The sequence below is a fragment of the Amaranthus tricolor genome, chromosome 15, assembly GCF_026212465.1.
Source record: "Amaranthus tricolor cultivar Red isolate AtriRed21 chromosome 15, ASM2621246v1, whole genome shotgun sequence".
NCBI classification, from domain to species: domain Eukaryota; kingdom Viridiplantae; phylum Streptophyta; class Magnoliopsida; order Caryophyllales; family Amaranthaceae; genus Amaranthus; species Amaranthus tricolor.
The window spans coordinates 11,744,898-11,768,930 of record NC_080061.1 but is presented as its reverse complement, the minus strand read 5'-3'; the positions used below and the strand labels follow the sequence as shown (position 1 = coordinate 11,768,930).

Here is a 24,033-nt window from a genome sequence, read left to right as displayed (position 1 = left end):
AAGTAAATATTCTACATATTTGTGTAAAGTATTTCAGAGAAATTAAAACGATGTGCATTCTTTTCATCAAAGGTTGACACTTGACAGGACACTGTAAGAGTTTGTTCGAAACTCTTGGAAAATTTTGGTTTTTAATGACTACAAGAAGAATACTAGCGTTGAATTGCTGGAGATGTGAGGCATTTTACACTAACTGTATCGCACACTTGGTAACTGAAACATTTAGTTCCAGATTTTCAGAGTGTTGAATGTGGTGGAGGATGATTGTCTTTACTTGGGCAGTCTTCAATAATTTAATGTTTTCGGCTAAGATATCAAAGAAGAGCGACTTCTGGGTATGCTCAATTGCTTATAAAAATTGTTTTAAAGAATAAAAATTAAACTAAATAGGAAAGCAAGTACAAAACCAATCATATATCTGAAAAAAATATAGAATCAAGCATATGGAAGCTGATAAATACCTCCTGTTGAATGACACGTGCAATCCAATTTTGAATTCTTTGCAGCTGTGCATTGACCCAGCGCATTACTAATGTTCCAGATAAGGTTTCGATCTAGCAAAAAGGAAAGATGTATAAAGAAAACTGAATCAGCATACCCCAAAACCAGATGCAAAAGAATCTAATTCTAATCATGATGTTCAAAAAATAAAAATCTCATACTGGGGCAATACTGATACATGACACACATTAAACAAATTGTTGTCGCGTACCCTTGTTGGGTCTCAGTGTCTTGATGTCATAATAAAATTAAAGATGGATACTATGTAAGAACATGAGAAAACAACATAAGAATGAAATATAATTAATTGTGAACCAAAACATGCTACAAGAAGAAAAAATGGACTAATGCAACTAGAGTGAATTGCCAACTAAAAGACAGATGACAAAGTTTTTAGGAGCAATTTTTTTATTAACTTTAAAATGACCCAAGACTAAAGATTTTTAGCAGCATCTTCTCACCTGATACCTCCCAAGTTTTTTGCAGTAGTTCTCAGCAACTTCTTCACCAAAAGCTGAAGTCAAAAGCCCCATGATGTACTGCTCAAGGCTATTAGCTGCTGGAAATACAGATACTACATCTTCTGTCAAATGCTCAGCACCATCAAGGAAGGGTTTCTGGAGAATTAATTACAGACCATTACTCTTTATGTCTACAAGATTTTCTAGGAAAGAAAAGATGAGAAAAAAGAAGCTGATAAACATGCAAAGGAGAAATTCATAAGCTTACTAATTTCATTCCGTAGAGTTTGTGAAGAAGAGAAGTCGAAACAACAAGAACTTGTGAGTGCCACTGAGACAAAATTGGGACAAACAATGTTGTCTCTTTCTTAAGTAGTTTCTTTATTTCTTCAACAAGCAATGTTAATGGGTGGTCATGTGTTGTGTCTGAGTTTGCATCAACATCATGTAGCATCTGCACAATCATTGTATATATCATCTATTTGTTTGCATAAAGAAAACTCCTATCAAATTAAATTAAATTATTGCTTGAACAGAGGATTGGGTGTCCTAACAACAAAAACAATGTAAGAAATGAGTACACTTGGTGGTAACTTGTATATTGCATAATTAAAATATAAACATCGAGTGGAAGCAAGACATCCTTAAATTGTTTTCAACGGCAACGCCAACAATGGGAGAGTGGCTAATTTGACTAGCTGAAAGCATTGGCTGATAAGCCAGTTGTTTAAGTTGGTTGTTAAAGAGATATTTGGTATATACTATTTGATGGTTGTTTATTTGAGAAAAAGTAGGCCAAAAGCCAAAAGTCAATGAAAAAAGCAAATATAAGTCTATGGTTTTGGCTTGAAAGCTAGCTTTTCAACTAGCTTAAAAGCCATTTACCGAAAAACTCATTTAGCTAATTGACCAACCAAAAGCTAAGAGCTAAAAGCCAACCAAAAAGTTCATAAAAAAACTAATTGCCAAACACCCCTAATGTCGAAATCTTGATGCCAACAATATGGAGTCATCTACATGAACTAAATCAAATCAACGTAACAGAACAAAGATTATATATTATCAAGCCCTACCTTTAACTACTGATGTAAACAAAGATCATGAAATTCTATGATCATATAAAAAATATTCCCTTCCATTCAATCCTATGTATTGTTATACGCTCACACAAATTCCAAATCTTCTTGTCATTCCTCACTTTTATTCTCCAAGTCAAACAAGCCTCACTTTTCGAATTGAGGCACTTCTCAAACTTCTTTACACATGGCTAATCCAACATAAACGTTTTTCTCTTGAACAATTTTATATTGTGAAAATTTATCTCACTCTTTTCAACCATTAGATCTAAATGATAGCTAAACATATCAATCAATATCAAGAATAAAGATAAGGTGAAAACTAAGTTTCGAGGAGTGGTAAATTAAAAGATTATGGTAAGGGCACCACCCTAATGTATGAAATTCATAAACAAAGTGCAATATAAAAAGCATATGACAATAGCAAGCATGAAACATATGAAAAAGGGAAATGATCGAAAAAATTTATCAAGGACTCTTTGTGGTATGGCACTGGTAGTGAGAAAAGGGACAATCTGTAACAGATTAGCCAAGACCTATTACCGAAACCGATAGTATGGATACTTCGAGTCTGTCCGTAACTCCCAAAAGACCAATTCCTTCTTATTAATATTCAAAAGCTAATCAATTATTACAAGGGTGGCTCTATATATAGCCTAGGCCCCAAGAGACTCCTAAAAAATAACAACTAATCTAATTACAATACATAAAGACTAATTAAATGTGAAATGTCGATAATGCCCTTGGACCCTTTGACCCGAGTCATAACACTATCTTTTCAAGTACAATTTGGTGTGTTTCCCTAGTGAAGAAGCAAATCCTAGGTGGTTGGTTACAAAATATGTTTTCTGGTCGGAAAATGGTTGTTTTAACCATACAATTTGGTGTGTTTCCCTAGTGAGGAAGCATATTTTAGGTGGTTGGTTAGAAACTATATTTCTAGTAGGAAACTGGTAGTGTTAACCAAAGTAATTATGGTTTACTCAAAATGATTGTCTTTGCATGACTCGTGGTCGAATTGCAAATGGTCATCAATAAGATTTTAGGAGGATGAAAAGGAAAGAGGCCTTCCATTGCAACATTCCTTTGTTGACATTATTTGTTATTGTCTACTTCATATGGTGCTCATGCTTTCACTTTCCTAGTACATAACATTTGGGATCTTCACTTTTTGAGGAACTTCCTTGAGGTCACTTTAATTTCCGAAATTTTGTTAACTCAATTATCGAAGATGGATAAATCCATGAAATGTATGGTTGATTCATCCAGCAGTTTCACTAATTATCCTTTGGAATTCAAAAAATCGTCTGAGGGCTAGGCTAGTGTTGCTTTTAAGGTGAGATTTATTTTTTTTTGCACGCTTAACCATTAGGTGCACACTAATGCAATAACACTAATGAGATGTTACAAAGACAAAGATCAGGCATGACCGCTATTCTGTTGGACATTAGCATGTTGTGTAGTAATACACCTGTTGGAAATTTTATGGTGTGTCATGTCTATATATGGTTACAACTAAATAATATTTTGACAAGTGATTTGCAGCAAAGTTTAAGTATATTTTAAAGCATATGAGCAAAAGATCTTAGAGGCGCATGGAATAAAGCGTATTGTAAATGAGACACACCTTTTCACTCAATAGCTAATAAAACAATTTTAAAGCATATATTTTATACTATAACTTAAGAAATATGATATTCATATCATATCTACATAAAACAAATGTTATCATTGTGCTAAGCGCCTAAGCCACTAACATAGTACAAAATGGCACAAGAGAGTACCTGAATCCACATTCTAAAGCATTTTGTCTATTGTTCTCTGTGTAATTGCAAACACATTGTTATCATAGAAAAAGAACAAGACCTAGAAGAAGAGAAGAAAGCATGATGATTCGAGAAGAAAGACAGAAAATTCGTTAAATATGAAAGATGAAAAAATGAGAAGTAAAAATATCAACAGAAGTAGAAAAACAATCAAAGAAAAGAAAATTGAAAGAAAGCAAAAATAAAAAAAATAAAAGACGACGAGAGTATAAAAAAGCCTAAAAATCAAAAGCTAGAGGAAAAGAAGATAGAAAGATGAAAATCTAGAAGAAAAGAAAAGACGAAGAATCTACAAGAAATAAGAAGAAAAGAAAAACTAAACAATAGACTCCAAGAAAATCCTCTACCTTCTCCTTTTTTTTCTTTGCTTCACTTAAAAACAAAAGCAAACCATGTTATGTTTTCTTTCTCTTCCTTCCAGAAGAAATAAATCTTTTTGGTCTAATTGTCTAATTCAACTATAAGCAATGATAGATTATTTAAAAATGTTTTCTACCACACAAAAAATGCAAAAACACAAAAAAGCAAACAAAAGTATGCCCCGTCTGTATCTCAATGAGCCTAGACTAAGAGAAACAGCTATTCTAGAGCCCACCTTGAAAGGACGCCCGAGGCGCTCCTTTAAAAATCACAAGAAGAATAGAATCATTTAGCCTATTGTACATTCACTATTATAATTTGTGGGGGAATTCAACTCGTCTTTAGTGGGGGAATTTTAGAGAAAGTGGTTTAATTTGTATATTCACTGTTTTATCAAAAGTTTCAGCACAAAACAAAGCGACTGATGTTACCAAGATCAAATATTAAATAGATATCTTGTGCCAATGGAATTACTTACCCGTGCAAATGCACTTTTAATTGACGAATTTACAAATGATTCAATCTGATCCTGATCATTGATGGACTGCAAAAAGATAAGAAGAGTTTTTACAAATGAAAGGCAAATTAGCCAACCATAATAACATGAATAACACTACATGTAATGATTTTAAATACAAAATTTTAAAAAGTTGTAAATTCCGAGAATTGTCTAAACTGACATACTTGTTGTGATTCCTCTATCAGCAGTCTCCGAGAAACCATTGCCACAGTTGCAATATCCTCCATCTTTTGCGGATCCTAATAGATATAGAAATAAAATTCTTTTCAACTTTTCATTTCGGAGTAGTACCCGGATAACATTTAAAAGGAAACGTTAACACAATGATCTCACAATCAACAATATCAAATACCTCATTTGTTTTAGAATAAATGCATTATTTTCTTTTGGCACATAAAATTAAAAGAGTGGCATTTGTACAAAAATACTATGCGGATTGAGGATTTAATTAAAAGAGAAATGCGAGCACAATTCACTTTTGGCAGGGGAAGGGTGGGTAAAATTGTCAAAATGAGTAAAAAAAAAAATTCTTTAAAAGGAAATGATGCACTAATTCAAAAGATTCCCTTGTTCCAAAAATATGAATCTATATCAAGGTAAACTTCTTCTAACACTTCAATTTTCATTAAAAAAAATGGTAATATGCATTTGGAACTCACATTAGCACATCTGTCATAGGCCTTTATATAACCCCGTCAACTCTAATAATCCATTATAAGGCCATTAGAAATAAAAATTCAAAAGTGACCTCAACAATTAAAGTAAAGAGACAATTAAACGAGAGAGGCTAAGAGAGACAACAACAACAACAACAATAATGACAAAGCCTTAATCCCAAAAGATTGACTGAGAGAGAGTATTAAATTCACACGTAAGAATTTATATAATAGTTCAAAAAAGCCAGAGCCTTAATCACAAAAGATTAGGGTATATTATAGTAAATTATGTTCATAAGAATTAAGATAACCATTAGTTTATTCATAATATGGTATGCATTGCAAAATCATGCTTTCATGTAAAACTAAAAAGCTAAAAACTTAAATTACAAATGTCTACAATGATGATGTGGAAGAATTGTTTCACCTTTTCAACAAATAAAGAAACAACTACAAAAAAAAAAAAAAAAAAAAAAAAAAAAAAAAAAAACCTTTAAATCTGTAAAGGTGAAAATTGGTAGTTCATATTGAATTCAGTTCGTACACTTCAGTTTCAGTCATACTTGGAAGATCAGCTTATCATTAATTCAGTATCATTTAGGCTCTACAACTAAGGAATATCATTTCAGTTGTTATGGAACATCACTTAATGTTAATCACACAGTTGTTGAGGCACATCAATCTTTGTTGTGGTCAAAATAGGCTCATGTAATTTTTAGTAAAGCTCGAATTTGGGTCAGGGTAATATCGAGAACTACGAATTAATTCTCTCAAATCTACTTGCATATGATGTAGGATAATCTTGGACGTTGCAATCATTTAAGGCTTTAACATTGAAATAATGAAGTATGGCGATACTAAAGGTATTGGAAAATGTACTTCAAACAAAAAGAATTAGTGTAAATTGTTCGCTGCGTCTTAGGATTTGCAAGAAAAATAATTTTCATATTAAGTGAAGAGGGTAAAACAAAAAAATACTTCCTCTGTAGTCTGTTATGTTCAATTGTGCCATATTCCCCTTTTGGGAAATTTTTTAAATTACTGCATCCTTTCCTAACTAGATAGCTTTTTGCTATCAAATGACAATAATGCCCACAAGGGAACTACTCTAGTACAAATACTTTTTCTCTCAACTACTCGTATCATTACAATCACATAACTTTGTCAAAAGGAAATTTGTTTCCTCATCCCTTACTTTGCATGCCTAAGAGAATGTGCAATTAACAAACAATGGAGTTAGTAAATATCATAAGTAGCATGTAGAAATACCAAGTAGAAAGAGAGAACAATTGCACAAGAATAGATCTATAAGATTCTATAACACAAAGTTTGTGTAAAAGAATAAAATGTTAGATGAGCACCAAAATCTAGTGATAAAATTAACTTTAACTGAAATGATCACCAAACAAGTGCAGTACACCACAAGCTCAGCAATTGGCCTTACACTTGACCAGCATACATCTCGACTCATTCTAATAACTGACCTCAGAAAAATGCAAATGATAATCCGCAAGCAGTCTATCAGCCCACTTCTGGATTGGTCCAAGGAATGCTTGAAGAAAAGAAGTAATTTGAGACCCTGATTCAAGTTCCATCTTTGATTGCAGACTTTTCAAGTGCAACCTCTCCTGTGGACCACGCTGTTCTTTTAAAGGGATTCTCTTCAACTGCTCGATGGCAAACTGAAGCATTCCTTTTTCACCTGTTATCACAGACTGTGATCCAATGCCCAAAAAAGGCTATTAGCATCAACTTTATACAAAATATTTGTACATACATATAAGTATAAGCTATTGACAGGTGTTGCTAGAAAAAGAAAGTTGCAACTGCAGATGCATACATTAGAAAAAAAGATAAGAATAATTGTCTACAGCCTGAAATCTAGCAGGCCACAAGCTCAGTCAATTCAACAAAAAGGAGAAAGAAGTCAAACAGCACACAAGAAACAATAAAAGTTCACACGGCATTCCTACTTCCAACCGATCTAGACCTAGCTCTGATGTATAAAATTACAACCATTTTCCTTTGATGAGTCCTTAGAAGTTTACTCACAGATATCATTACTCTTTCTGCAGGTATGAGAAGGTAAATGCTTCAATTCATTACTGGAAAAAAACCTTTACAAACTCTATCCATGCTTCCATCACTTGAACCATTCATCATCCATCCACTTGAACTTTCTTGAAATATATTTGCTTTTGGAGGAAGCTTGATGAGCATGACAGAAAAGAGTCATCTTGTGATTCCTTTCTGGTATTTCCCATGCCATTCTTTCCATTACCATTTACAGAAAACATCCTATCAAAAAACTTCTAAGCTTCTAATTTGACTCAAAAGGCAAGCTTTTATAGTATACAAAAGGCTCAAAATGGTAGGTCTCAGGATCCTTGGAGAAAATCACTAAAGGAAATAGTTTTATCAAAAAAATCACAAACTTGAGATGAGCAGTGCGCAACCATCTAACAAAAAGACAAATGGATGAGTGCGTGCTTTCAAATTGCTCAAAGTCCAACTATCTATACCAAAGCCATGTAAAGAGAATGACGGTGCTGATCATTGAATTCCCAATTCTCCTAAAATGGCCCCAAATTAACCCAAAGTGGCCTGAATTCGCTAGTTCCAGTTCGTACATTAAGTAACTCTAAAGAATGTGAGCGTCCAACATCCAGATCTAAAACCCTCAAAAGCACACCCCTGATTTTCCTACCATGGTCAAAACCAGCTTCAACAAGCCAAAAATGATCACACATTTTACCTTCTCTCAGCTACAAACACATTCTTGACATCGCCCACTTGAACTCACAAAACCCACATAGCCACAAAATGACCACCAGAGTACAAAAAAGAAAGAGGCAAGTCTATGGGTTCCCTTTGTTAAGATTTTAAGGGTCTAAGTGCCCCATATAAACTTTGCTCACCTCCTTCAAGCATGAAAAGAACTTAATACCAAATCACTGTCAACCAAATAACAGAATCAACACCATAAATTGAAAATGAATGATCAAAACATGACCCAACAAAACATCTTTGCGCAATCAATTTAAAATCCAGAAATAGACGGCCCTCAGTCCTATTTGCTCCAAGATTATTCATACACTGTATTTTCCCTATAGTTGCCACTGTAAACAGATTTGGGCACCTAGCTAACAGTGGATACACTAGACAGCATGCTAGAAATGAGTTCTAGAACTACTCTTCAACCTAAATCTTTCAGGGCGTGTTTGTGTCATGAGCTTGGCACCACGCGACGGTTGCTGGGATGTCACGATGGTGTTCCATGGAAGTAACCAGTGTTCTGTGTTGTTCTGAAGAAGGTCTGTGATTGTTTCTATAATGCTTGTAGTAATTAGCAATGATATAGCAAATGTATAGATAGGAGAGAAAATTGCAAAAACATATTGAAACAAGGCAGTAATGACTGTTTTGAGCTACTATTACTCCATGGTGTAAATATACTTTTTCGGTAAAATTCCAAGCATAATGGAATATATTCCCTCCCCTTGCGCTCTTTACCCTCAAGCAAAGCATATTTACAATAACAGAATATGATAGCAACTTCTTAGTAGAAAATTCCCTTCTAGATGGTTCTTCTCAATTCCCATTTCTACCCTCATACCCCATTCAATAAAGGGTCAGTTGTAGAACTTTTGAAACTTTGGATTAAATACAATGATTTCCAAATCTTGGATTTTCAATTCTAAGCATGTCAAAACGAGTTAGAATTAAGGAATTGCAAATTCAATCAAAAGATCCATTATTTGCAAACTATATCAAACTATGTCTCTTATTTCGATTGGGCCAAGGATTATAGTTATTTGGTTTCAAAAATCATAATGCATTATATCAAAATGACTCATTAAGTCAAGTGCATTTCATATTGATGTGAAAGTTGAAGGGCAATATTTGCTACCATGGGTCAACAAGAAACAACCTTTTTTATCATTAAACAAAGATAAGATTGCGTACATTCGACCCCCAAATCTGGTGGAGCCTCTTAATGGAATTGGGGGAATGGAATGTTTACACCATCTTCATCGTCAGTCATAATCTTATAATAATCTCACTTTTTTCAACTCTGTCCCACTCTCATAGATGTTTTTCTTCTCTCTATCTCTATTGTTTTTTCTTTCATATAATTTTCCATCAATTTATTCTTTATTAACCCTAATTTGCCACTAATGGCCGAAATAAAGATTTTTTAAAATTTCTTATATCATGCAAACAAAGTTATGTAAATTTGTCATTATTTGACTGGTATATGCAATGGTAGTTTTTTAGTGAAGTGTGACACAAGCCACCAATGGAATGATGGTATTAGTAAGAAGAAAAGGTGGAGAAAGGGTGGTGCCGTGATGAAAGATCAGGTTTTGGTAATGCAAGATAGGTGGTGGTGAGGGTCGTGGAGGAGGAGAAAGAGAGGTTCCACTTAATGAAGTTGAAATGGTTTTGCCAATCACCACGCATATTGAATTGCAAATTCTGAATATAGAAATGCTAACAATCGACAAACAAGGGATTTGGATTTGACAATTAGGAATTTGAATTGTGGAATTCAAATCAAATCTAGATTTCCAAACACCACATCAAGGAATTGAAGGACTTGCATCCCTAAGATAGATTTCCAAGCTAGAAAACACATGAGAAGGAATTCATGCTTCATACATGCTAGCAATCAATGCCCCATTCCACCGTGAAATATTTTTGGAAAAGATGTCTCATTTAACATAAATTAAATAAATTCAATGCCTTATTTGTACAGAAGGAATAAAATAATTTTTCCCTTCTAAGTAAATTTCAAAAGACAGAAAGGGTATTCTTGAAATTTGGATACATAGCAGGAAGAGAGTGATGAATACTCGTATCCCTATGGTACAAGCAGGAAAACTCATCTTTCAGGATTTAGGATTCTGCATTGTCTTTGTAACAAGCAAGCGGTTGGCTTAAAAATAGGGCATCTACCCCTTAAGTCTTTATATTAAGGGTACAGGTAGGTATAGCTCCTCCATTGGCAGAAATTGAGAGTGGGCTTTTCTCCATATCTGTCTCCCCTCCTCCTCAAAGGCCATTCAACAAAGCTCACTGAATAGACTCGAGTCAGGTTTGAATAGGGTTTGTTTGCTGTACTAAAAACTAGATTGTACAATTGAGAAGCACAATTTTTTGATAGGACTTTGTAGTAACCAAGAAAAAAGAATAGAAAATATCACTGAATTTAAGATATGCAGTAATAAGATGTACATTTCTAACATTTCAGAAAGCATAGGACTTCAATGGATTTATATACCTGGCGAAATAAAACCCAAGCATAGCACGTACAGTGTATGGTCTCTGTTATTCCCAGTACGCGCCATGTCGACTTTAATAGCTCAAGTATCTCCTCAACTTCCTGCATTCCAGATCAATGCTCAAGAGATCAAACATGACTGCTTGAAAAAAGATGCAGCAAAGCAGAATGAAAAGAATAAACCAAACAGTAATAAGAAAAGCTGTGTTAAAGAACCCTAAACAGATTATACAGCAATCAAAACAATGTAACAGAGTAACAAGGTCTACAAGTTAGAATGGCCCAAACTTAAAATTAAAATCTCTCTCGAACAACAAAGACATTATTCCAATGCCCTCAGGTGCAATAAGGCGGTCAATTGCACAAACCCTATCAATAACACAGAAGTTTTAAAAGACAGTTCATCCAACATTCAGCAGATATCTGTTAATTCATATCTGTTTCCACTTTCCCCTCCCTTCCACAAGAGAGCAAAGTGTAATCTCAAAACTACATTCAATATAAAGGTGAACATGCACAAATATGATACTCTACTTTTTAGTTGATTTCCATTACCATGTAATAATACAACGAAGATACCAAATGTTCTTTCTCATTTCCTAGCCAGTTCACATAATTTTAGAAGGCGGTCAAAGCTGAGAGAACTAACCTCTGTAAGCTTTCCCTCATCCAGGATGTCAAAAACACTAAGAAGCAACTTCTCATACAGCCGAACATTAAGATGATAACCATCAGCCCAGTGACAAATTTCACCAGTTAAGTCACCGCGAGCAGGCCTCTCTGCAAGAGAATTGGCAACATCTTTAAGAGATTTTAAACATTCTAACCTTTGTAGCTCTCCTGTAGTAGCTGGAAGGAACTGCAGATAGTAACAACAAGATAGTTTAGAGAATGTCAAGGGTAAACAAGAGAGACCATATAATCACACAGAACTATCCTAGAGAAAACTCAGCTAATTTTTTCGCATTATCAAAGTGGTCATAGCCAAAACAATATCGGTAGAGTCTTTTTTTATAAAGAAATATCGGCATACATCTATGGGATGAGGAATCCAAAAAAATTAAGATAGCTATAGTATCACATTCTAGTTACTTAAACATAAATCATTTAGAGAGCAATGATGAAATAATCTATGTGCCTTGGCCCAAAGTGATGCCAAAAAGACCACCTTCTCCCATAGCACCTCTACTTGTGGAAATTGAGCACTAAAAAAACTTCTCTTCCTTTCTAACATATGTCGGAGGAGTCTATCAAAGAGCAAGTTACTTAGGTGTTTAAGTCATATGGCAAAGAGCAAAAACAGGAAAATATACCTAATAAAAATTTGCATTTTAAATACGAAAAAACATACAAAACCATAATGTAAAAACAAGGTGGCATCACATCGTGTCGGCCGCATTGTCAAGGATTTTAAAAAATGAAACGATATTTCCCGTGTTGTAAGGGTGTAAGAAAAACCGTGTTTTGGGCAATATCAAGGGATATCTTTTGGTTTCGACCGATATTTAGGCATTACTATAACGGCATCACTCGCGTCACCGCATGACAATCCCGCTACTGTGCATTTTTAGACTATGTACCAACTGAAGTACTAGCATTAACTACGGAATATTATCAGTCATAGTGAAGAATAATCTATCTCCATTGTTTGTGTTTCACACCATAGATAAATAAATAAGTACAATAGTGGCAGCACAACATAAATGTGCTCAAATTGGAACAAAAATTCTTATTTACTTCCAAATAAAATGTTTCACACTCCAAAAGTAACTAGAAGCTTTTCAGAAAAAAAAAAAACATGGATAGTGCCAATTGCCAAATGCTAAGGGATATCTTCAATACATTGAGAATTTTGGCTCAACAAATGAGAAGGTGAAAATTAACCAAATCATTAATTGCCAAACTATAGGTGGGATGTGAGAATTTAGATTGCCACATACAATGATTTTTCTGCTCTCAAAGTGTAATTACGTGGGGCAATCCTAATGTGACAAAGGAGTACATACCTTGTTGTAAAATAACCCACATGTGATCCCACATTGAAGAATTAAAGAGTGGTTGACTAACATATACACTTGATGAGTTAATCCTAATACCAATTGATTTTAGGATGAACCTCATCGAGTTTGTGTGCAGACAATTCTCCTCTTATGCAGATCTTCTTGAGTACAAGCCCAATAACAAATTTATATAATAGTAACAAAGCCGACGGCTTCAAATCTATTGAAAATCAAAAAAAATAAAATAAAAAAGGTCTTCCATAAAAAATGTGCAGGATTGAAAAAAATGGCATTCCCGCTGAATTAAAAAAATGGGTTCACATGTAAGGGGGAGTTTTGAAAAATAACCCACATGTGATTCCACATCGAAGAATAAAAAAAGATTGGACTAACATATATACTTGAAGAGCTACTGCTTCTAGTACCAATTAATTTTACGATAGAACCTCACCGAGTTTATGTGTAGCCAACTCTCCTCTTATGCGAGTGTTGTTGTTTACAAGCCCAATAACAAATTTATATCATACCTAACCAGTCTCTTCTTTTATTGGTAAACACTCAGTCCAGAAAATAACTCCATCTAAGAGTTCAGACTTCAGAGCCTAAATACCACACAAAAAAACTGTTTACTAGCAAGCACTAGGAATAGAATTCACCTTTTTTTACTCCACATATTCATATTAAATTTAGCATTTTATTAGTTCTAAAATGCAACAATCTTGGATACCAAATGAGAACTATTTCTACTACTATGTCAAATTTTGAGTTAATCCTGATTTCAATTATATCTAGTTACTTGAACATCGGATAACCACAAGTTACTATGAAAGTATGAATTATGGGAAATGGTATTAAAGTAAACAAATAATATGTTCATGCAATTGAAATTCATATGTTGATAATGATTAAACTTGCAAGTGATAAGGGGTCACTCGTATTTTTATTTTTAATTAAAGGAAATTTAAGTATAGGTGATACTCTAAGCTTAAACATTGAAAAACTAAAAAATGAAAAGTAAAATATTATTATCCCTTATATACAATTGCTACATCATTGAAAACCCTACTAGTTTCTTTCTTTCCATTTCTAGCAACAAAGAGCTAATGGGAGAAATTGCAAAATTGAAAATCCACTTATACTTCACCATTATTTTCGATAGCAACACAGCATCTTTGATCAAACATGATAAAAACCCAAAGAACAATATATATGCAAAAATCCCGAAAGCCATATTTCAATCGTTTAGCCACTTTTTTGTCCATTATGCTTCTTTATCCATTTTTTGTGTTTCTTTATCCTTAACTTACCTAAAAAATCTATCTCTTTCAAAAAGGTAAGCCTTTCCTTGCAAAATAGGTGCAATACTTCGACATACATTTTAAAAGCGTAGAACGACGGTTTCATCCACTGTCACCAACAAGTATTCTTAGAGTTACACAATCGACAATTCCTCACATTGTTTTGTTTTGGTTCATGTAGCCAACCCCATATGTTTGAATTAAGGATTTGGCATTGTTGGCATTGTGAGAGTTATACAGTTACATAGTCTGATGACATTTGGTTTCATAAGATTATGACTTATAAGATAGCATCAACACTAAGTTTATAAACCATTTGCAAACGAACATGTCCATTTTGGTCATATGGGAAACCTCACAGAAACAAGAACAATACGCAAAAGATAACATATTAAAGACATACGCACCTCGGATTCCTCAATTTTAGCTAGGAGAATTCTCACTTCATTGGCCTTCCGTCCAGATTCTCCAAAGCCAACAACAGGATGATTTAGAAGCCCCTCCTCCAACATGTTTAACTACACTGACACAAAACCATATACAGAAAGGGTATTAACTGTAAAACATTATAAAAGAGGCTCTAGAGAGAGACAACATAGAGGTAATGAAATTAATAAAATTAATAAAAAGAAGCACCTGTCTTTTCTGCCACCGTATATATGCTTTTTTGTCAGAGAACTCTGTGCGGGAAATAGAGCATAGCAATTCTAAAGGAACCAAAAAAGTGTCCATTCTTTTTCCAACCTTCTCAGAAAGAGCATTAAGAAGTCCTTGTCTAGTTCTGATATCCATGGCCTCTGAAATCTAAATTCATAATTCATAAAGGTTGATAATGGAATTGTTCAAGCTTTAAATACTCAAATAGAATTATCGTTGCACCCAAGCTTGAGATGCCAATGATTTCACTTTTATCATAACTTCACTAGGTCAAACTAAATAGGTCTTTAGTGAACATCTCATTCTTTAAGCAATTCCGAACTTGGATCCTAATTGGTATAGCTTCTACTCCTAATTTTATTAGCAATTTTTGTCCGCTTTGTGCACCTAAAAAGTTAAATGAAATATGTTCCCCTAACACAACAACCAATCATCTAAAATGATACAAGTAACTTAACTCACAATGGTAGTAATACAATATAATATAATATAACATAATATATATATATATATATATATATATATATATATATATGTATGTGTGGGTGTGTGTATTGGCAACAATAAATTTAAAAACATAGACAACCATCATAACCCATGATAGTCAATAAAACAAAAACTCGGATAATAAAATTCAATGACACCAAGTAGTTGCTTATATTCATTGTTCATATTTCCTTTGTAAATTGTATCTATTAATAGCACCATAAAAATTTTGGTAATCAGTCTTTCTAAACTTTGACTGAAGCTTCTTGCCAACATATAAAAAAAAAAAAATTGAAGTGGGATCTTATTAGATTTGATTTAGTCTTTATTTCAAAATATGAATTTTTTATTGTTACTCATGCAAAATTAGTCATTAAAAGTGGCACATTAAAGCATAAAGAAAAATACATAATTATAAAGTTACAGAAGAATTATCAAATAAGGTCAAAAACCATAAAGAGAATTTAAAGATATTCTTAGGACTACCTCCATTTGAACCCGCATAGTCTCTAACAGACCAACCAAACCAGATGCACGTTGGGGCTCAGCTGCAATATGCTCAGTTTTACTACGCCCAAGCTTTTTAAGCAATCTGGATGATTTCTTCTCTTTCTTCTTATCTTTTGATGGTACAATAAGACCTCTACTCATCAAATATAGGGAAAGACAAAATGAGGATGAAGTGTGTTTGATTAGAAGAGGGATCAGAAAGAATGCAGTGGTATTATCAGATAGTGAAGATGAGCAATAAAATAGATACAAAGACATGACTGTCAGCATACCCTGAAGCTCCAGCACATGCTAAAAGGATCTCATAAGAAGTTTCCCGAAGATCGTCATCGGTGATACCTGTAAAATAGAAGGGGTTAGAATCAAACGAACAGCCCAAAAAGACATGCATATGTAAGGCATGTCATTTTTCTTTAGATTATTCCAATCTATATGACACTGATTTTCATGCCACCTATATAAGCTACAACCAAAGCTCCCATTATAAGTTCGACCATTATAAGCTGCAAAAGCATACAACATTGAATTCACTTCTTGACATAAAAAAAAATTCGTTAGCTGACCTCTAGGCTGTTTTTGACAAAATGCCAGCAAGACTTTGAAACCATGTTACAACAAATTATATGCACATGTTTGCCTCATTCATTGCTATTAGCAATCCAATGATACTCCAAAATCCAACACTATAATTTTACAAAAAAAAGGCCCGAAAGTCATAACTAAAAGGATTGAACAATATAATTTTCATGTTCAATTATTCAAATTCTTCAGAAAAATTATTTTAGAAAGCAAGTATAGGAATTATGGCCCTAACTGTTTATGAAGAACAGTCGTTTCATGAGACTATTTCATTGGGTTGTATTTTTTCATTAGTTTATCACAAATGTCCGTTTATTTTCTTTCCCTATTCCCAAAGTGTTCCGTTTGATGATAAAACAAGAAGAAATTTCTACCTTAGTTTTCTTCTTTGTTCTTATGTTTGTGAAGGTTTCAGCGGTAGGGATGCTTAGGGGGAGGGGGAAAACAGCGAGCGAGAATGAGGAGGATATAGTTAGCTCTTCGATATTGGTGAAAACAAATACTGAGTTTACATATAACTTGTTTTTGGAAGCCATAAAAGCAGGCATTGATCACCTAACACATGCATCATCCACTACTATTATATATCAATCTCAGTGAATCAAAGACGTGCGAACCTAATGAACACTCATAGCTTAAAGTGACAGGATGTGGCAACCGCCCTTTGTGAACAATCCAGTCCAAACACTAAACTAAATCCGTAAATGATGTGCATTGTCTATAAAGTTCAAAGTACGTAGATTCAACTTTAAAGGAATAACCAGAATTAAGTAGCAGCTTAAAGGGGGAATGTTGTACAGCAACAGATAGCGTCCACTAAAAGTCATAGGAATATCATGCATGACACGAATACTTGATCACACTTGCCTGTCGCAAAAGTTGGTAAAACTGCTACAAGATCAGAAGCATCATTTGGCATTCGTCTTGAAAGCCTTCGGCTATCAACTTCTTCTAAATCATCATCGTCCTCAAAGTCTTCAATGTCATCCACAGTCAACTCTTTAGCTTGGTTAGAACTGAAAGATTCAACTTGTGACATGCTTTTCCTAGAAAGCAAGTCTACATTTGAAGGGGCATCATGTATAGAAGGCTCTGAGTTCAATAACATGTCACCGTCATCAATCACCTCCAATTTTGACAAACTCGGAAGAATGGTTGATGAGGCAACTATTGGTACTGGAGGTGGTACTCGTCTTGGAGGTGATCCAGAAAGTTCATGGTTTGTAACAAGAAAAAACTCATCGTTGGAACCCCAATTATTCTGCAAAGACAGCCAAAAAGCATTACACCGCAAAGCCAAACCTCACAAAAAACTCTCATCACCAGATTAATTAAAACCCACCATATAAGGGAACTCTGAGCCATCATGATAATCTCTAATAGCTTCAGAAAGTTCAAGCATCTCTCCTACATTATTATCATCAATGAGAATATCAAATCTTTGATAAATTAAACCAATTAATAGAACAAAAAAGGCTCAAACAATGCATAATCACTAACGCCCACCTTTTTTAACACAGCTAAGGACATAATCAACACTGACTTGGTCAAGATCCACATCATCCAATGAAACAGCTCCAGGAGGAAGTATAACTTTCTTAATCAAGCTACCAGAAAGCATAAAAGTAAGAAGCACACGCCTATCACGCCGATATCTTTGTAGAAGCTCAAGCTCACTCTCCCTAATTATACCAATAAATCCAACAACAACAAAATAAAAGATATGAAAAAAAGAATCACCACATTGCTGGAAACAAAATCTTGGGGAACAAAAATTAATAAAAATTGAGTTATCTTACATACCCTTCCATTAAATTCTTCTGCAAAAGTATGTATCACCAAAATTACCTAACAATATCAAAATGAATCTCAGAAACAAATTGTCATGATTAATACACCATATTTGAAACGATATCAATAATCGTTAATGTAATTAACACAAATAACCTCAGGAATCTAGAAAAGCTGAGTTGTTTTCAAAAGCAAATGTAAGTATCAGTCTTCAAGAATCTAGAAAAACAGTGGAAGACGTGGAGGCCGGGGGGCAGTCGTGGTTTAGTCGGCAGTGGGCAAGGTGTCAGGCGGCCTCAACTAGTCTTCAAGAATCAAGCAGCCAACGTCCAACACTCCTCCAAGTCTCAAAGATTGGGTCTCTCCTTCTCCGGCAAGGCGACAAGAGTTGGAAACTAAAATTGAAACAATTATATTCATCAATAATGTAAGTGACAAAATTAAGCTCTGGAATCTAGAAAAACTGCAAATCTTAGCAAAATGTGGTGATATTAACATCAAATGATCAAATCAAGAGAAAAGTATATGAAAATGGATCAAAGAAGAGTGTGAAAAGTCGTGATTTCTGGAAGTTATCAGAAATACCTTTAAAAATGAAGAACAGGAATTTGGATTCGATTATTGTTAGACAGTGAAAAAGATAGAAGAATAGAGCAATGGTGTCAAGATGGAATCATGGAAGTGTAGACGAAAATGTAGAAAATCGATAGCAAAGGAAAGAGAGAGAAATACAGAGTGATCCACTTCTCAAATGAGGAAAATTTGAAACAAATAAACAAAAATATATAAAAAAAATCAAGCTAACTTTTGAAACTATTTTTCACAATTTTTCTTATATTTGAGGCTATTCACACTTAGTAATAGCAAATAAAAACAAAAGGTTAAAAAATACGCAAAGGGTCTGTTCGCTGTTAGTAACAACGAACAAAGCTAAAATTTGGCTAAACAAGGAATCTATTGTTTTTAGCTCGCATCTGTTCGCTGTTACTAACAGCGAACAAAGACTGACGGCCAAAAATAGTCAAAGTTTTTGTTCTTTATTAGTAACATAGAACAAACTCTTTGACTTTTTTTTACCTTCAGTTTTTATTTGTTGTTACTAACAGCGAACTGACGGCCAAAAATAGTCAAAGTCTTTGTTCTTTGTTAGTAACATAGAACAAACTCTTTGACTTTTTTTAACCTTTAGTTTTTATTTGTTGTTACTAATAGCAAACAACCTCAAACTACATCATTAGGAAAAAAACTGCTTATTTTGGGAATTATTTTGCACAGTTTGTTATTGTATGAATTTTTTATATTATTTTGCTTACTTGTTTCAAATTTTCTCAAATGAGAAGATCTTAGTAAATAACGCTTATTTGTGAGGTTAACAAATCGCCCTTATGTGGTAAGATTTGATAGGATGAGAGTTTTATTATTTTAATTTATCTTTTTTAATTTTGTATATTTTATTATTATTCTTTTTGTCTTTTGTGTTGATTTACAAATTGCGGTTATTGATTATGAATTTTTGCTTTTCAAATATCTGAAATTTTAACTTTAGTTTTTTTATTGTGGGATAATAAAAGGGGTGAATGCATGTAAATTTTTTTTTTTTAGAAAAAATTACCATGGTTGATGGTTGATAAATAACATAAAATTTTGTTGATTTCCTAAATATAATATTAATTTTTGATTAATTATAAATAATACCAACTTAAATGAACTTTTGTTTAAATATGAATATTACCTTTGTTTTTTTATTTATCAAATATCTACTTTAAACAAAAGTTGGTATTATAGGAAAAGACACTCCTAAGAGCATACACAATGGTTGTCCAACCCCATCTTGGTTATTGATTATTTTAATATTTTATCCATCTTCCACCTCACTTATAACCACTCTTATAACCATTTAATAACCAATGTATGCCAATAGTTAACCATAATATTTTGGTTATACATTTTCTCTCTCCTACTTTTACCCAACTCCACCACACAATTTATTACTTAAATTCTATTATTATTAAATAATGCATTTGGTAATAATCATTCAAAATTAATAATTATTTATTAGCATACATTAATTAGATAAAATCTCAAAAATTTAAAAATAATGCAATTTTGATATTAATTAGTACGTAATTAGTCGTTAATTAAGACACAAACAATAATTGTAACCCTACTACATTCCACAATAATAAAAATCATACATATATATTCTATCAAATGACAAAAGTCTTTGAAAGATAATAACGAACCGCGAACAAGTACAAACACAATGATATAATATTGCGATTACACATCTATTAATGCATATTATTGTCCCTACTTTGAACACCGAATTTGAGCCACATATGTTCAACTAAGTCTTTCTTCAATGCTTTATGCATAGCTTCATCACGAACACGTGCTCTATTAGACATGTAAGTTTCCAAACTTGCAATTCGGTTGTTGCTATTTTGGAACTGAAAAGGCTCTTCATTATTTTCATTACTTGAAGACGCATTTGTAGCTTGATCATATTCATTTGGATCGTAATATGTTTTATATGTATCTCTTTCATCCTCAACAATCATATTGTGCATAATAATACACGCTATCATTATTTTTCCTAATATTGATACGTCACGAGCTAGCGCTGGAATCCGTATTATTGCAAAACGAGCTTGTAATACTCTAAAAGCACGCTCAACATCCTTTCGTTTAGCTTCTTGTACTTTGGCAAATAGACCTTCTTTTTCATTTTGTGGTAGTGATATTGTAGGAATGAATGCCGCCCATGTAGGATATATACCATCAGTGAGATAATATCCCATATTGTATGTGTGACCATTCACAACATAGTTAAAAGAGGGTGCACAACCTTCAAAAACATCATTAAACAATGGGGATCTATCAAGAACATTAATATCATTACGACTACCTGGTGTCCCAAAAAAGGCATGACAGATCCAAAGATCATATGATGCCACAGCTTCCAAGATTAATGTGGGTTTACCTGGTCTTCCAGAAAACATACCTTTTAATCGAAGTGGACAGTTTTTCAACCTCCAATGCATACAATCAATAGAACCTAACATGCCAGGAAATCCACGACTTTCACCAATCCTTAGTAGTCTTACTATATCTTCTTCATTGGGCTTTCGAAGGTATTCATCACTAAAGTAAGAGACTATTCCTTCCACAAAATGCTGAAGTGAATCTCTTGCAAGAGATGCACTAATCTGAATGTAGTCATCCACAGAATCAGCGGAGGTGCCATAAGCTATTAGTCTCATAGCCGCGGTGCATTTTTGTAATGCAAAGGCACCAAATCTTCCTGTAGCATCTTGTCTTTGCTGGAAGAAGGGATGACGTTCTTCTAAAGTTTGCTTAATTCGGAGAAATATATGTTTGTTCATGCGAAATCTCTGACGGATAAATTGTGGAGGGAACACAGGATGGTCGATAAAGTAGTCATTCCATAAACGACTGTGTCCATCCTCACGATCCCTTGGAACGGGAACCCTTGGTGGCCTTGGCACTTGATTAAACATTTGATATACTTCAACTGGATTGGACATAAAAACTTCATCCATCATTCGATCGAACTGGCGATTGGCTTGCCTTCGTCTTTCATATCGTTGGGTTTGGCTATTTTCTGAATTGGAAGAGGAATTAGAAGAGTTGGAGCTGTCGTCAGATGACATGTTTTTAAAACCAAATTTGATATGAGAACGGAAGGTAGAAATATAATAGGTAGAAATGGATGGTTGTTCAAGGGAATCCCACTCTGATGTATCCATCTTATAAAACGAGTGTGTATGATATGTAGTAATTTTTTTGTCTTATATGGTAAATTTGAAGTCTTGCATGCATGCAATGATTCATAAAGTAGTTAATAATTTTTAAAAGTAATGGAGATGCATGCCTTTGCATTGTCACTATCACCTTAACATTGTTATGTACGTCAAAGCATAGTGATGCATGCTACTATTTCCTTTTCAGTGTTAAGTACATCAGTGAACAAAATTCACTATTACCTTTTCAGTGTTAAGTACATCAATGTCTAGTATTTAATATTTGCTTTTTAGTGTTGGGTACATCAAATACTTTACAGTGTAATGTAAATCAATGTATATCTTTTGCAGTGATATATCAAAGTCAATCAATGTACATCTTTTGCAGTGATATAAGAAGAGACATGTAATTTAACTTAATTTTATTTATTAATAATGACATTACATAAAAAAGGAATTATTTGAAATCAACCAACATTACGACAATAATCAACCATACACTAATACATTAGTCTGAGGGGAACAACTTCTTCAACAAAGTGTTCCTTAATTCTTGATCTTCCGAAGATAAGTTTGGCTTTGAATCGAGGTGTTTAAATAACTCCATATTAATTTTTCTTTGCTTCCTTGCTTCTTTCTCCTTTTCTAGTTGCAACCTTGTAAGTTCAACTTCATTTTCTGATTGCCTTATAAGGTTCATGTTCTGGGCAGTGTCTAACCATTGTTGCCATGCTCCACTTGGCATGTTTGGCACCTTGCTCTTTCCTTTATTTTTGTTAGATTCGTTGCTAGAAGGAAAGCCTGAATACCCAATATCACCACTGGTTGGTGTTTCTGGGTTTGATGAAGAGGAGTAGTTTCCAGCTTCATTGATACGAGATCTCTTTGAGTCACTTCCTTGAGTGGATGTCTTTTCCTTGCATTTTTTAACAACATCTTAACTTGGTTTCCATGCTTCATGTTGTTTTAAGATGTCCCAAACATGCTTGTCTTGAAAGGTTTTAGAGCATAATGAAGACTTTGTTTTGTCGTTAGCATATATACTATATGCTAATTTCATAACATCTTCATCATTCATACCACTTCCCTTTTTTGATTCAGCATGAGCATGTGAGCCACAAAATTTAGAACATGAAGCATTAATCCTTCTCCAACGGTTTCTAAGTTGCTCCGTACCCCTCATTTTCAACAAATCTTCTCGTGTTACCCGATCAGTACCTTCTTCGAAACACCTTTGTTTGTATAGTCTAACATTATTATACATTTCCTGAATTTTCCTCCAAAAAACATCCCCCTTTTGGTTAGTGTTTGTTTTTTATTTTGACTAACCTCAAGCCAAGCCTTCACAAGAACCACTTCTTCAGCTTTTGACCAAAAAATTTTCCTTCCATCTTGATTGCCTCCTTCATTAACTCTTTCATTACCTTCGCCTTCTTAAACTTCTGGTTCATTTTCGTCATCTGATGCATTCGATGTGTATGAACAATCGAAACTCGGAAATGCACCATCACCTTGTGACATAGAAAAATGTTGAGACATGGGAAATGTTGAATCAATTTGAGAGATTTGAATATTTTCAAAAGATGGGATAACATTTGGAGAATTTGAATAATTAGGATTTTGTGGTGGTTGAAAAGGAAACGGAGTGAAAGTACTTGGATTTGAGAAATTGAGATTTTGTGAACCGTAATTCGGAAAATTTTGAAAATTTATATTTAAATCTGAGTTGAGATCAATTGGAAGATTAGAATAGTAAGATTGAGGATTTGGATTATTTTGGGGCTGTGATGAGTTATGAGATTTTGTGGATTTTTTTTTTCTGTTAGATTTTGGAATGTTCATCTTAACACAATTTGCTAATAAGAAGAGTAATTTTCACTTAAAAAAAAGTTGTTTCAAAATACTTCAATATTGGGCTCATTTTATAGAGAAAAATAAAATAGAGCCGTTCGTGTATTTTTTTTTTTTTTAGAATTGTATTTTAAAAATTATGGTCGTTACAAAAATTACAACGGTTATAAATTCAGAGCAAATCTCAACCATTGATATTTGTATTAGGTGTCAAAATCTTAGCCATCCATGTCAACCAAAAAGCAAAAAAAAATTTACATGACCATATACATAACCGGTTATTTGAATAACCTGGTTATTCAATTGATACCCCAATAATTTCTCTCTCCTCAATATTTTATTAATATTTTCATTTTCTCTCTCTTAATAACCACCCAAATAGTTAATGGTTGTGGGTACTCTAAGTGAATATG

At 33.6% G+C, this 24,033-nt stretch overlaps 3 protein-coding genes across 4 annotated transcripts in view; all 3 read right to left on the bottom strand.

Annotated features, from left to right (window-relative positions):
• LOC130800643 (protein unc-13 homolog) overlaps positions 1–18,761 on the bottom strand; it is a 34,675-nt gene extending 15,914 nt beyond the window's left edge. The window contains exons 1-18 of one of the 2 annotated variants that reach the window (XM_057664207.1): positions 18,591–18,761; positions 18,162–18,400; positions 18,018–18,062; positions 17,721–17,896; positions 17,557–17,621; positions 17,082–17,475; positions 15,908–15,974; positions 15,612–15,768; positions 14,619–14,786; positions 14,390–14,500; positions 11,334–11,543; positions 10,685–10,786; positions 6,885–7,115; positions 4,909–4,983; positions 4,703–4,768; positions 1,231–1,416; positions 963–1,118; positions 462–554 (exon numbers count right to left, since the gene is read on the bottom strand). In XM_057664207.1, coding sequence (XP_057520190.1) covers positions 462–554; positions 963–1,118; positions 1,231–1,416; positions 4,703–4,768; positions 4,909–4,983; positions 6,885–7,115; positions 10,685–10,786; positions 11,334–11,543; positions 14,390–14,500; positions 14,619–14,786; positions 15,612–15,768; positions 15,908–15,974; positions 17,082–17,475; positions 17,557–17,621; positions 17,721–17,896; positions 18,018–18,025 — 2,265 coding nt within the window. In that variant the 5' untranslated portion in view covers positions 18,026–18,062; positions 18,162–18,400; positions 18,591–18,761. The remainder of the gene's footprint in view (positions 1–461; positions 555–962; positions 1,119–1,230; positions 1,417–4,702; positions 4,769–4,908; positions 4,984–6,884; positions 7,116–10,684; positions 10,787–11,333; positions 11,544–14,389; positions 14,501–14,618; positions 14,787–15,611; positions 15,769–15,907; positions 15,975–17,081; positions 17,476–17,556; positions 17,622–17,720; positions 17,897–18,017; positions 18,063–18,161; positions 18,401–18,590) is intronic. The other variant, XM_057664208.1, reaches the window with a different exon arrangement.
• A 1,535-nt stretch (positions 18,762–20,296) lies between these two features.
• On the bottom strand, positions 20,297–21,775 carry LOC130801019 (uncharacterized). The gene has a single exon (XM_057664773.1). It carries the CDS (start codon positions 21,773–21,775, stop codon positions 20,297–20,299), a length of 1,479 nt encoding a protein of 492 aa, XP_057520756.1.
• A 502-nt stretch (positions 21,776–22,277) lies between these two features.
• Positions 22,278–23,033, bottom strand: LOC130801018 (glutathione S-transferase T2-like). The gene is made up of 2 exons (XM_057664772.1): positions 22,752–23,033; positions 22,278–22,685 (listed from the first exon to the last, which is right to left on the bottom strand). The coding sequence occupies exons 1-2, from the start codon at positions 23,031–23,033 to the stop codon at positions 22,278–22,280; spliced, it is 690 nt and encodes a 229-aa protein (XP_057520755.1).
• Between the last annotated feature and the right edge of the window lie 1,000 nt (positions 23,034–24,033).

Bases quoted from the DNA above. Each gene is read 5' to 3' on its own strand.
- LOC130801019 (XM_057664773.1), bottom strand. From the start codon at position 21,775: ATGGATACATCAGAGTGGGATTCCCTTGAACAACCATCCATTTCTACC.
- LOC130801018 (XM_057664772.1), bottom strand. From the start codon at position 23,033: ATGTATAATAATGTTAGACTATACAAACAAAGGTGTTTCGAAGAAGGT. The intron at 22,686-22,751 runs GTTTGGGACATC...AAAAAATGCAAG, and splicing joins AAACCTTTCAAGACAAGCAT to GAAAAGACATCCACTCAAGG.